This window comes from Conger conger, chromosome 3, assembly GCF_963514075.1.
Source record: "Conger conger chromosome 3, fConCon1.1, whole genome shotgun sequence".
Lineage (NCBI taxonomy): Eukaryota > Metazoa > Chordata > Actinopteri > Anguilliformes > Congridae > Conger > Conger conger.
In genome coordinates this window covers 16,497,872-16,510,737 of record NC_083762.1, presented here as the reverse complement: position 1 = coordinate 16,510,737, position 12,866 = coordinate 16,497,872, and the positions used below count along the sequence as shown (strand labels likewise).

At 46.5% G+C, this 12,866-nt stretch overlaps 1 protein-coding gene across 3 annotated transcripts in view; it reads left to right on the top strand.

Moving 5' to 3' along the window:
• The window catches only part of LOC133124034 (pro-neuregulin-2, membrane-bound isoform-like), a 137,788-nt gene that overhangs the window by 122,556 nt on the left and 2,366 nt on the right, over positions 1 to 12,866 (top strand). For 2 of the 3 annotated variants that reach the window (XM_061234855.1, XM_061234856.1), the window contains 4 exons: positions 4,703 to 4,805; positions 5,520 to 5,643; positions 7,538 to 7,662; positions 10,522 to 10,743. In XM_061234855.1, the coding sequence (XP_061090839.1) occupies positions 4,703 to 4,805; positions 5,520 to 5,643; positions 7,538 to 7,662; positions 10,522 to 10,743 (574 nt within the window). The remainder of the gene's footprint in view (positions 1 to 4,702; positions 4,806 to 5,519; positions 5,644 to 7,537; positions 7,663 to 10,521; positions 10,744 to 12,866) is intronic. The other variant, XM_061234857.1, reaches the window with a different exon arrangement.

Genomic DNA, 12,866 nt, shown 5'->3' with positions numbered 1-12,866 from the left:
TGCTCACTAAAATGTGTGTGTGTGTGTTGGGGGGCTGTCCCTGAAATCAGGGGTTCAGGATTAGGACAGTGGTCTCCAACCCTGGTCCTGGAGAGCTACTGGGTCTGCTGGTTTCTGTTTTCACCACCCTGTTGAGACCCAGGTAGCCAGGTGAGGAGAGTTGAAGTATGTAATCTGCTGCCTTAATTGATTCATTATGTGCAGAGTAACAAGGAAAACCAGCAGACCCTGTAGCTCCAGGACCAGGGTTGGAGACCACTGTATTAGAGTCATGAGTTCTTCTGAACTTCCTTTTTTTAACCTGTAATTCTGTCCTCCATCACCAAGAGGGCGATATATCACTTTCTGAAGCCACCGATAAAGAATTCAACACAACACATGGACCTTAATCATCTTAATTAATCCATTAATTAATTCAGCCACCCCAAGAGTGTCTAGTCTTATCCAGGATGGGCCAGTGTGGGTCCAAGGCAAGCTTTATGACACCTGATTCAACTTTTGAGCTGATTCAACTGATGGTCTTCAATCAGCAGCTTAATTATGTGAACCAAGAGAGGGAGTGCTGGGCTAGAATAGAAATCTACACCACCACGAGCCTTTACCATCCATAGGCCATGTCTGAAGCAGCCTACTTGCCTACTACTGTAGTATACAAGTATACAATTAGTACATTAACAAGTGCCACAACAGTGGCAAACAAATAGTATATCTGTGGGATTCAATGCCTTGCTCAAGGGCCCACCAGCTGCACAGACACTATTGTGGCTACATCAGGGCTTGAACCACCAACCTGCTGGGTCCCAGTCATGTACCTTAGCCACCAGGCTACAGGCTGCCCTATAGTATATTCAATAGTAGGCAAGTAAGCTGTTTTTGTCATGGCCCTTGTTCCGAGACACTCTCGCGCCAATAAACTCCTCAATTGGTCTTTAATTTAAAAATTGGCTGTGTTCCTTTGATAGCTCACCACTGATTACTGCAGTTATAGTGCCTACAGTGACACCTTGAGGATAGGTACGGAAGTACAGGTTAAATGCTTCTCCCGGTCACATGCTCAGGGAAAACCCGTTGCCATAGAAACGGGGGAGACTTGGTTGGGAGAGTTTTTTTTTTTTTTTTTTTTACACCAAAAAAAAAAAGCAAATGAGTGCTGCTGATTTAAAAGCCCTTTGCCATGTGAATTCAGAGACCTGGAATATGTATAGTTTGTTTGAGGTTCCGGATTCTTCTGCGCCCCCTAGTGTTTCCCTGATGTAATGAGCATGCAATGCCAGGCTTACAGTTGACTTCCGCCCTCTCAGCGCTTTCATATCCCTTTGTGTTTTCGCTTTTCATGGTCCTTACCTCCTCCTCCACCTCCTCCTGTTCATTTCTCCTGTCCGCGTGGCTTACCTGTACCTGCGGGGTGCACTGTGACATCACTGTGGTTCAAAAGTTGTCACAAAAAAAAGTCTCATTATGTTGTTGTTTTTTTCGTTTAGTTTTTTGCCTTTGAAGTTTATGGTCATTGCTGTTATGATGCAAACATGTCAGTTGCATTGAATACGGTTGTGCAAATAGCATATGATTCCAGCAAAGATCATTTATTATGCTTTTGTTTAGCTGAAATGTTGTTTTTTTACTTTCTTTCTCCCTTGAAATTATCTAGTGAGAGATCTCTGGGATTTTGCCATTCTCCTTTGATGAGGAGGCCAGACTCTTTGAGTGCACACCAATGGGAAAGCTACAGTAGTTGAGCTACCAAGCTCCTATTGGTCCAGAGAGTAATTGGCTGATGCAGCTCCCAATAAAAACAGAACTTCCACAGACTCCACCCACTGTGGCAAATGAGATCCCATTGGACATCCATAAATATATGTACTTCTACTAACACCACCCCCTTTGGTCAACCATTGGTCATAACTGCCAAAGCCTCCCTTAGGCTCTACCCAGAAAACATTGATCTCATATGAAAGCGTTCATTATTCCAAGGAAGAAAGGGTGAAAAACAAATGTTTTGTTCATTTTACAGCTTTTTCTCACATTATTTTTGATTTGCACTTTTACATGGGTGTACTGAGAACTGTGGCAAAACCCCACCCTGCCCTCCACCCAAGCCCTGCCCCATTTACAGTGGAACATCTTGGGCATGAATTGAACCAAGCAACCTGCTGGGTTGTGGACTATTTTAGGTGCTTCTTTCATGGGCACCTCCCTTTACAAAATGGCCACCGAGGCTTTAACTAGACGCGAAAGACTCTCTAAAGTGTTAGTTGTGCGGCCCAGAAGGTCCTGTTCGAGGGGCCTCTGAAATGGCTTCCATCTTAATTAAAATGGTTAATGTGGTAATGGTGCTTTGACCGCAAAACGCACAGCGCTTTTGGGCTAGCACCATGGAGAGAGGGAGAGGGAGGTGTCCATGAAACAAGAAAGGCTTGCCTCCAGCAGTGGGTTTTGGAGTATTCATGGTCAAAGGCTGGTTGTTTTTTTTGTTTTTTTTTGTGTCCTCATTATCTGTACACATTACCGGTTTTGCAACGTTGCACTGCTGAGGAGAGGTTCGTCTTTGATGTAAACGAAAGCCCCGGTCCTTCCCAATTGGATTTATTTTTTAGTATACCTGCGAGCGGGGACCTCGTGCCCGCCCCATCGTGCTGTTGGTGTTTGGTTTATTCAGGCTTTTCGAAGCCCATCAAGGCAGCGATGCTTGCAAAGGAACTGTTCACTGTTCACATTAAAGATTTAACATTTTGGCCAGGAAGAAACAGTTTTGTTTAGATATGGAAGAAAGGAGACACGACTCACAGTGTGGCCCGTACAGTGTTCCTGCATCTATGGTTCAGAGAGGACAGAGAACTCAATCAAATAAGAGTCAAAAGAATACATTGAACAGTATCTCTACTGCTTGCCTGCAATACATGTATACGTAGGACTAGGAGATTGGTCACCATAGGAGTTACACTAGTTACACTCAGACATGGATGTCCAGTTTTAGCTGGTGTGGGGGCAGGGTTTAGCCCAGCACTAAATGACCTGATTAACACAGTCTTGATTGTAGACCAGGTCAGTTCAGGTGCTATAGTTCTGGGCTAAAACAAACCCAGAACTATAACAAGATTGGACACCCCAGCTCTAGGACTAGAGTAACGCCAGGAGATCAGGTGCATTACACAAGCCAAGCAGCAACTCTTCAAACTCAAATCAATTTAATAAATCTCAATAGATGTTACTATCCCTAAAGAACAGCAGGTACTCTGCTCACAGATACTGTGTATGTACAGTTGGGTGTAAAACTTTTCAGACAGAGTACTGAAGCCTGAGAACTGTTCTGTTTCTTTGGGTTTATATCATGTTTTTAATCTTGTATTGAAGACTGGCCTTTTCCCAGCAGTGCAAAACTGAATGCATAGGTGCACAGTGGTGTGGTTTGGGGAGGGCGTTTGGGGGGGGGGGGGGGGTATGGGGTGGTTGATCTCCACCGTGGTGGGAAAACCAGATACAGTGGCATGTCTAAGGGCATTGGGTGGTGTGGGAAGAGGTTAGGCGGGAGGGACGGAGCATGACAAATCGAGGGGAGGACTTTGGATTGGGTAGTGATCAATGCTTCCTCAACTCCACATCTGATGCACAGAAACCAGGGTTCTGCATTAACACCTTGGTCTGACCATCACTTCCCGGCGCTCAGGGCGACTAGGTTCAGACCTGGAAGCTGCTGGGCGACTCATGCCCTGCTCCAGGGAGGATCACTGATGGTGACGCCGGTCTGGGAGGGAGGGAGTCGGTCAGCAGGGATGGCTGCGTCTTATCGCTCACCAGCACCGCCCGGTGGTCAGTCGAGCGTCTGTAGTGTGCCTGCTCAAAGCTTACAGCTGGAGTGTGCTCCTCTGACCCGTTTCTCTGCGAGCTGGGCTTGCAGACTGCGGCGTAAGAAGAAGAAATGGCCTGAGATGGAAGCAGGGAGTCGTGCTGTCCCAAACTGAACGGAAACAGAGAGGACTGTGGGTCCGATGGTATCGGTCTATGCTCTGGATGGGGCCGGTCTTTCCTGGTTAGCTCAGCTAGTTTGCTAGCGAAGGCGCAGTGAAGTGCAGCAAAATCTTGTAGCAGGTTACCGCGACAACGCTCCCTGATGACATAACCCTCAAATGCAAAATAACGTTGTTGCCGTGGGCTAGGGGCGATTTTGTCTTTAGCTGAGTGGTGAGGCTTTTTTAGATGAAATCTTTGGACGAGTGAGAGGCCGGGGTTGAAATCCCACCTCGGAAAAATATCTAGAGTCGCAGCCACTCCGGGCCCTGGGCAGCTGAATTCTCAGGCGGAATCCCGTACTGAACTTTTATTTTTTTCCTAATTTAAAACCCAGCCCTCACCTTTGCAGCGCGAGGGAGGGAGTTTCTGTGCAGAGGTGTGGAAAATGGGAGTGCACTGGTGTAGAAAGGTACCGAGGGGGAGTGTTTGTGTGTGTGTGTGTGTGTGCAGGTTTGGGTTTAGTGCAGATCTCACTGTTCTGGGCTTTCCATCATTTCACAGGGGTGGAGACTAGTGGGGCAGGGGTTAGTGTTTTGGGTTCAGCGAGCTGACATTGGGGTAGGGGTCATTGTGTGGGGTTTTGAGAGCTGGTAGTGGGATGGGGGGCAGTATTTGGGGAGCTGATAGTAGGATGGGGGTGAGTATTTACGGTTTGGGGAGCTGACAGGGGTCTGTTGCTCGTTCTCATTCCCAGAGGCAGAGGAGCTCTACAAGAAGAGGGTCCTGACCATCACTGGCATCTGCGTGGCCCTGCTGGTGGTAGGAATCGTGTGTGTGGTCGCCTACTGCAAGACCAAGTAAGACCCAAAGCCAACCTCTGCTCTTCCCACACCCTCCCTCTGCTGTTCCCACACCTTCCCTCTGCTATTCCCACACCCTCTCTCTGCTGTTCCCACACACTCCCTCTGCTATTCCCACACCCTCCCTCTGCTATTTTTATCTACAGCCTTGTATCCAGGCTATGATAAGGATCTGCACTAAAGAGGTTCTCCTTCTATCTGGGCATTTACACTTGAGAAAAGAGCAGTGCTTATTATTTACACATGTCAGCCCAAACCAAGGCCAGGGGGCCTCATTACTGTACTGTTGCTTATCAAATCGATTTAGCAGATTATACATTCATACTCATTGTGTGATTTCCTAGTAAATCTGATTTAATAGCCATAAAATCAGAAAGCCGTGGCCTTCAGTAATTACAACTACAATAATTAGCAATTACAATTACTTTAATAATTATTAGAATTACTTATCATAATTAATTTCACTTATGCATATGCTTTTGGTTTATATGTACTCATAGCTATTCTGAATGCTATTTCATAACAGCATCTGCAAAATATTTTTTAAAAGATGGAGGGAGGAGAGAGGGAACACATTTTCCACTGCGTTTTATCAGAAAATCTGGGAAGAAAATAAACCTTTTTAAACTGCATTTTGAAACTCCGTTTTGAAACTCCATTTTGAAACTCCATTTTGAAACTCTGTTTTGAAACTCCGTTTTGCCAACACAGGAAACAGAGGAAGAAAATGCACAGCCACCTGAGGCAAAACATGTGTGCAGAAAACCCGAACCGGAACCTGGCAAACGGACCCAACCACCCAGGACCGGGCCCAGAGGAGATCCCCATGGTGGATGTGAGTTACTGGTGCCAACACTAATACCGACATGATACTGAAGATACTTTATTTTCTTTCAATTATTGCCTGACCTGGTTTATTATTGAGGAATAATCTCCGTCCGCGATACGAGTCCAGCTTCCTGTCCATTGCACTACATCAGGGATACTCTAGTCAGGCTCTCCAGGTCTGTAGTGCTGCTGGTCTGCATTCCTCTCCTCCAATCAGGGACTGATTTAAACCTGACGCACCAGGTAAGTGCCATCCCGGACCAATCAGGGCAGACATTATTGGATTTTATCAGGCGGGAAAGGAAACCAGCAGTGCTACTGACCTTGAGGGGCGGGTTTGAGCATATCAGTGTTACTCTGTCACACTGCACTCTCACCCGGTATTAGACAGCAGGTAAAGGAAAGGAACCCCATGTACCACAGAGCGACCTCTATTGGTCAGTCTGAGTGAAACACCCTGCACTTTTTTACATTACATTACATGTTATTTGGCTAACGCTTTTATTCAATGCAACTTACAGTTGATTAGACTAAGCAAGAGTCAATCTCCCCTGGAGCATTGTGGGGTTAAGGGACTTACTCAATGGCCCAACAGCTGTGTGGATTTTATCATGGTTACCCCAGGGTTCGAAGCACTGACCTTGCGAGTCCCAGCTATGTACCTTAACCACTACACAGCAGACTGGTTTAAAAAATGTTTTCAGTATTTACTTTTTTTCGACATTTCATGAAAGACACTGTATGTCAAAAAATGTACATACTTTAGGATATGGCTGATATTCCCAAGGCAGTGCAGTAACCTTATATGCGCTGTGCTGTTAGCTAAGACCTGCCGATCTGGGTGTTTTTTTGTTTTTTTTTACCAGAACCCATTGGATTCTGTCCAGCACCATTCAAACCCCGGTGCCCAATTAGCCAATGGATCTTACTTTGCATCCCGTTAAGCCTCGTTCAGGTCTGAAATAGCCTCAGCAGAACGTTATTTACAGCCATGTCACCGCCATGTTTAGTTGTGTCAGCTGTGCCTTTAAATCCACTCTGTTACTGTAAATTGTGGAAGTAAATAACTCTCCTCTGTACACACAGATTGTTTGTCTGTGTTTTTCCATCCCCTGCCGTCTTGTGGGCTGTGCTTTGGGGCTTGTGTCTCTTGTTTGGCAGTAACTGTGGAGACTCTTCCAGATCTGATGTCTGTAGTTGCTACAAGGACAAACGAGGGTCTAAATAACTCACACAAATCTACATTACCCACAATACCCTTCCGGGGGACCCCACATTGACCATAATCCTCTGTGCGGGGGGGCGGGGACCCTATATTATCACTATCATCTTCAGTGTATTACCCAAGATGCTCAACAAGTGAGCTTGCACTCAGAGAGCAATTTATTAGGTAGGCCAAATATTTAATCATTTGTCAGTAACTAAACGCATAAAAACATGCAGATGTGGTCAAGAGGTTCAGGTGTTGTTCAGACTAAATGTCAGAATGGGGAATAAATGTGAAGTAACTTTTCAGAAACTGCTGATCTCCTGGGATTTTCAATCAAAACAGTGTCTAGAGTTGGCAGAGAATGCGAAAAACAAAAAATAACCATTGAGCAGCATTTCTGCGGGCAATGAGAGTTAATGAGAGAGGTCAGAGGAGAAGGGCCAGCCTGGTCAAAGCTGACCAGAAAGTGACAATAACCACACATTACAACAGTGGTATGCAGAAGAGCATCTCTGAACACACCCTCTAAGTGGATAGGCTTCAGCGGCAGAAGACCAATACCAATTAGTCTCATAAATAAAGTGCTCACTGAGAGTATATCCAGCTGTATAAATGAGCACTATGTAAAAGGATCTGTGTAAGTCATGTGGTATAAGAGGTGAGGTGATGACTCTCTGGCTGTCTCCTGCAGTACATCTCAAAGAACGTTCCGGCGACGGAGCGGGTGATACGGCACGCGGGGACCTCCTTCACCGGGAGCCGAGCGTCTTCCAGATCCCACCACTCATCGACAGCGACGCACTCTTCCAGTCACAGGTAACCCTGCCCTCCCCCCGCCCAGGAAACCGCAGCCCTGCCTCCCAGCGTCCGGTCAGGATGGACCACGCCCACTCATCCGATAGCCCCCAAACCGCAACGTCAAACGGCCACCCCAACTGCTAAACACGACCCACCCTTCCGAGGCACGCTTCCCTGTAACGTCTAGATTCAAATTCGTCCAATCAGGGATTATCTCTCCTGGTTGACCCCCTGGGTACAGTACCACCCATGAGCTCCCTCTCTTTTACTGGCATCAAAAAATAAATACATCGATAAATCTGCTTGTGATGATTGACAGATTCTACTAACTGCAGTAGCAGCATCTGGAAAGGCGAAGATAATGGCAGGTTTGGGATAACGTTGGCAGAAATGTAAAGGACTTCTGCCTCAAAAAGCTTCATATGTACATGGCAGCATTGGTTCTGAATACACAAGCCTTTAATGTGTGATTAGAATGTTCTAATGCTGATGCAACTGCTGGTAATTGAAAGTGATGACGTTCTAGAATGCTGGCTTAAAATTTTGACAAAAACAATTCCCCCAAAAAAGGGTTACCCTGCTGTACAACCCAGCTGTGCCAGCTTGACCAGCTTGAAAATTGAGCTGGTCAAGCAGGTCATTAGCTGGTCTAGCTGGGTATGAACTGGTCAACCTGCATGGTCAAGCTGGTTATGAGCCTGGTCTAGCTGGGTATGAGCTGATCAACCAGTTTATGACCACTCTGGTCATAAACCTGGTCTAGCTGGATACGAGCTGGTCAACCAATTAGTTATCATAGCTTGCCTGAGCAACTGTTTCATAACTGCTTTCAAATTGGTCAAACCATATAGAATATTTTTATGTAATGTTAAGCTGGAACCTGGTCTGAACTGGTCGACCAGCTGAACCATGTTGAGCTGGGAGCTGGTCTGAACTGGTCAACCAGCTACCAGATGTTTCAAAACCAAGCTTGGCCTGTTTTTTCAGCAGGGTAGTACATGGAGCACTGATATATGTTCTTGTTGAATTCTTCCTTGAGTGCCTTCTGCTCTGAAGAATTTCCCAATATGATCTGGAAATGGGTACAGGGCCGTGAGGAGGTTGTTTGTCTCAAATTTAAGCTGTGAAGTCTGTTTCTAAACCTCCCCCTCAATCGGGTTCTGGAGAACCAAACATTACGACTATTGTGTTTGGACTCTGGTTTTATGGAGACGGGGTGCACACCTGCCGTCCCGTCTCTTAAGTTTCAAACCCAAGATCCTTTCCATCTGCTGCTGCACGCAAACAATCGGCTCAATCCGTCATTCCATCTCGTGGACAAAGTCCAGGTACAGGGGAGTGCGCCCTGGATCGGAGAACACGGCCACGAAACTTTCCATGACCCCGCTTCGCAGCGGGAGTGGAAGGAACAGCCAAGGCTCGCCAGTTTCAAACAGGCAGGGGGGGGAGGATAAAAACACATCTCTCAAATGCTAACCATCCCAAACCTCTTTTCCTACAGACCTGCGTGATAAGCAACCAAGCAAGTCTGCTTAAATAAAGATAACTCACTTGCCATGTCTTTCGTTCACTCATGCCATTTAACTTGGCCCTTTAAACTTTGAGTGCTTGACATGCAGGTGTTTTAAATGTAACTGTAAGATTGGAGTCGTTACCTTTACCAATCCCTGCTATAAAATCCGGCTTTGACGCGCTTGAAATTACCGGCTACCAGCAGTTTCAAAACATAGCTGGAGCTCATCAAACCATGTTGACTATGGAGCTGATCTGAGCGTGTCAACCAGCCACCAGTGGTTTCAAACCATAGCTTGAGCTGGGCAAACCATGTTGAGTATGGAGCTGGTGTAAACTGGTCAACCAACTGTTTCAAATCCTAGTTTGAGCTGTTTCTTTCAGCAGGGATGATTACTATTGATGAGTACAATTGGCAGAGCTATTTTCCAGCAGGGATTGCCTATATATATTTCATAATTACCTTTATATTTTGTCGATTCCAGTATGTAATATTACAATTATAAAGGCCACCACAGCTGAGAGGTGATCTTTATTTTAGCAGAGACTCTTTTCTAAGCCCAACAGAAAGCAGAAGCAGAAGCAGGTTCCTGCGCTGTAAGCAGCTGGGTGTGTTTTTAGCCTGGCCTGGGTGCAGCTGGCGAGCCGGGGGCAGGGAGAGGGACGGGAGTACCCACTCTCCCACGCTCCCACGCCAGGACCGCATGCGCCCGTCACTGCAAGCTCCGGCCTGCCGCTCCGTCACACACGTCTCCCTCACTCCCCCCGTCCGCCCCCCCCCGTCCGGAACACTACGCAGACGCGCGCTGTGTTTACGGAGGTCTGACGTTCGCGTTTTTTTTTACAGCGCTGCTGGAGTGGAACCGCTGAGTTAGCGTTTCGTTCTCTCCCTCTTAAGGCCGGTTTGTAGTCCAGTGACAGAGTCTAATCGCAGGAACGTTCATGAATGTTTTCTCGTCACCCGACATACAGTGGACTGTGTCCTTAGCCAAAAATTATAAACGCACTCCAGTCGCCCAGAGTATAAACCAAACGTCACTGTCAATATCCACTGGACATCGTCAACACCCTGTCGCTGGACTATACACTGGCCTTTATGGTTCTTGGTTACTCTCTTGCATCACAATCCACCCTTCCCCACCCCAAACGTTTGCCATCCTGTCCTGCTGTCCTCTACCCACCGCTGGCCATGGGTGGAGGGGGAAGGGGGGGTTTGGGGGCCTTTAGCATGTGCAGGAGATGAAATGTTGGCAGGGCCGTGTGTCTGGAGGAGAGAGAGAGAGAGAGAGAGGGGGGCCTGTGAATGAATGAATGTCATGGCGCTCTCCGCTCTTGCTTCCCCGTTCCCCCCCCCTCCCCGTGCAGAAACGAGGACCGCACGTGGAGTCTGGACCGAACGGGCAGCGTGGCGTCCGACTCGCGCTCGGGCGTGATGTCGTCCTCGGTGGGGACCAGTAAATGCAACAGTCCTGCCTGCATGGAGGCGCAGGCCTGGCGTGTGGCACACTGTGGCATTACTGAGCCCCGGGTCGAGCCTCGGTACAGGGACTCCTTCGACTCGCTGGGAGACTCGCCACACAGCGACAGGTGGGACACCCCCCGCGCCCGCGCCCGCGCTATGGCAGCCGTGCGACCCCGCCCGTGTGCACCTTAAAAACCAAGCTCTCTCTGTCACTCGCGCGCGCGCCTTTCCCTGGGGGCCGGCGGGAACCGGCCGTTTGAAAGAGTTAATGGCAAAAAAACGCGACACGTTATGCTGTTCAGGAGACTGTTGACTGTTCAGGATACGTCGAGATGGCGTTATTTTGCGGTTAAACTGAACCGTACCTGACCGTTCGAACTAAAGCGAAGCAAAAAGGGACAGGAACCTGCACCTACTGTAGAGGCAGTTGTTTTAAATTTAAACGAAACTAATAACTGACCGTTCAAACAAAAAAGGGTCGGTTTGTGGAACTGTACCGACTGTAGAAGCAGTTATTTTACATTTAAACGAAACTAATAACTGACCGTTCAAACAAAAAAGGGTCGGTTTGTGGAACTGTACCGACTATAGAAGCAGCTATTTTACATTTAAACGAAACTAATAACTGACTGTTCAAACAAAAAAGGGTCGGTTTGTGGAACTGTACCGACTGTAGAGGCAGTTATTTTAAATTTAAACTAAACTATAACTGACCATTCAAACAAAAAAGGGTAGTTTGAATAGGCCTTAATGACTGTAGAAGAAGTTCTTTGAAAGTTAAACTAAAACCGTAACTGACTTTGTAAGTTTTGTTTGGATTTGTGCAAATAAAGATGTATTATTATTATTATTATTATTATTATTATTATTAAATGAAAGTGAAAATCCCTGTACAACCATTGACAGTGACATTTTAGAAAATGTGCTTTATGCTGATCTATGCACCATTTCTGGTTTCTGTTTGTCCATTTTCTAGACTGCTGAGAAGTAAAAGAGCCCTGTGGTGTAAGAGCATGGAAATATGTTTGTCAGTAATTCACTAGTTAGCACAGCAGATGTGCTGAAATAGTGGAATGAGTAACTGTAGCTTAACTGACAGCAAGGGAAATGCTGTACACATGCAGTGAAGGTGGCTAATGTGCTTGCCTGGAAGATTGGTGATTCAAGCCCCAATGTAGCCACTATAAGATCATTGCAGCTGTTATGCCCTTGAATAAGGCCCTTAACCCCTTAACATTGCTCCAGGGGGGATTGGCCGCATTTAGTCTATCTGTTTCTTATCCTTATTACTGTAGATGTTTGGTTTCCTGCCCATTGCAGTTCATTAAAGACCAGAGAATATTCCGGTTTTTACGTCTGGAAGACCAGCATTGCCAGTGACTCACTGAGCCAGATAAATGTTTTATATTCAGTCTGAGGAAGTATGCTCTGTAAAATGCTAAGTGATGCTACATGAGAAGAGGAAAAAATACTAGTTATGTGCAAAATGGCAGCCACACGGAAGCACCTTCAGTTTGTAACCAAGAACCATGTTTATTCCATTGTGTGGTTTACGGCACTATGCAATGTAGGTAAAGAGTCTCTCCCAGGGCTGACACATACGCCATTTTGTTTTTAACTACTGTAGCAACAGAGTCTCTTTATTTCAGTTTGCCATTGAACCTTTCAAAAGCCGCAGTTTTTAAGGAGTACATTCAGATCCTCACAGTGCCATAGAACGGGGGGGGCAGCGGGGGGTGCTATGGGAACTCACAGCAACACGGAAAAACATGACAGGACACAACAAGACACAAAGTCCTGAGGGGAAGGCAGAGGCCCATTCTGCGCTGTGATGGCTCTGCTGCTCACATACACACACGCACCAAACACACACACACACTACATAAACACACACACCAAACACACACACACACTACATAAATACACACACCAAACACACACACACACTACATAAATACACACACACACTACATAAATACACACACCAAACACACACACACACTACATAAATACACACACCAAACACACACACACACTACATAAATACACACACCAAACACACACACACACACACACTACATACACACACGCACCAAACACACACACACACACACACTACATACACACACGCACCAAACACACACACACACTACATATATACACACACCAAACACACACACACATTACATACACACACACTGGATACACACACACATACTACATACATACAGGCACCAAACACACACAC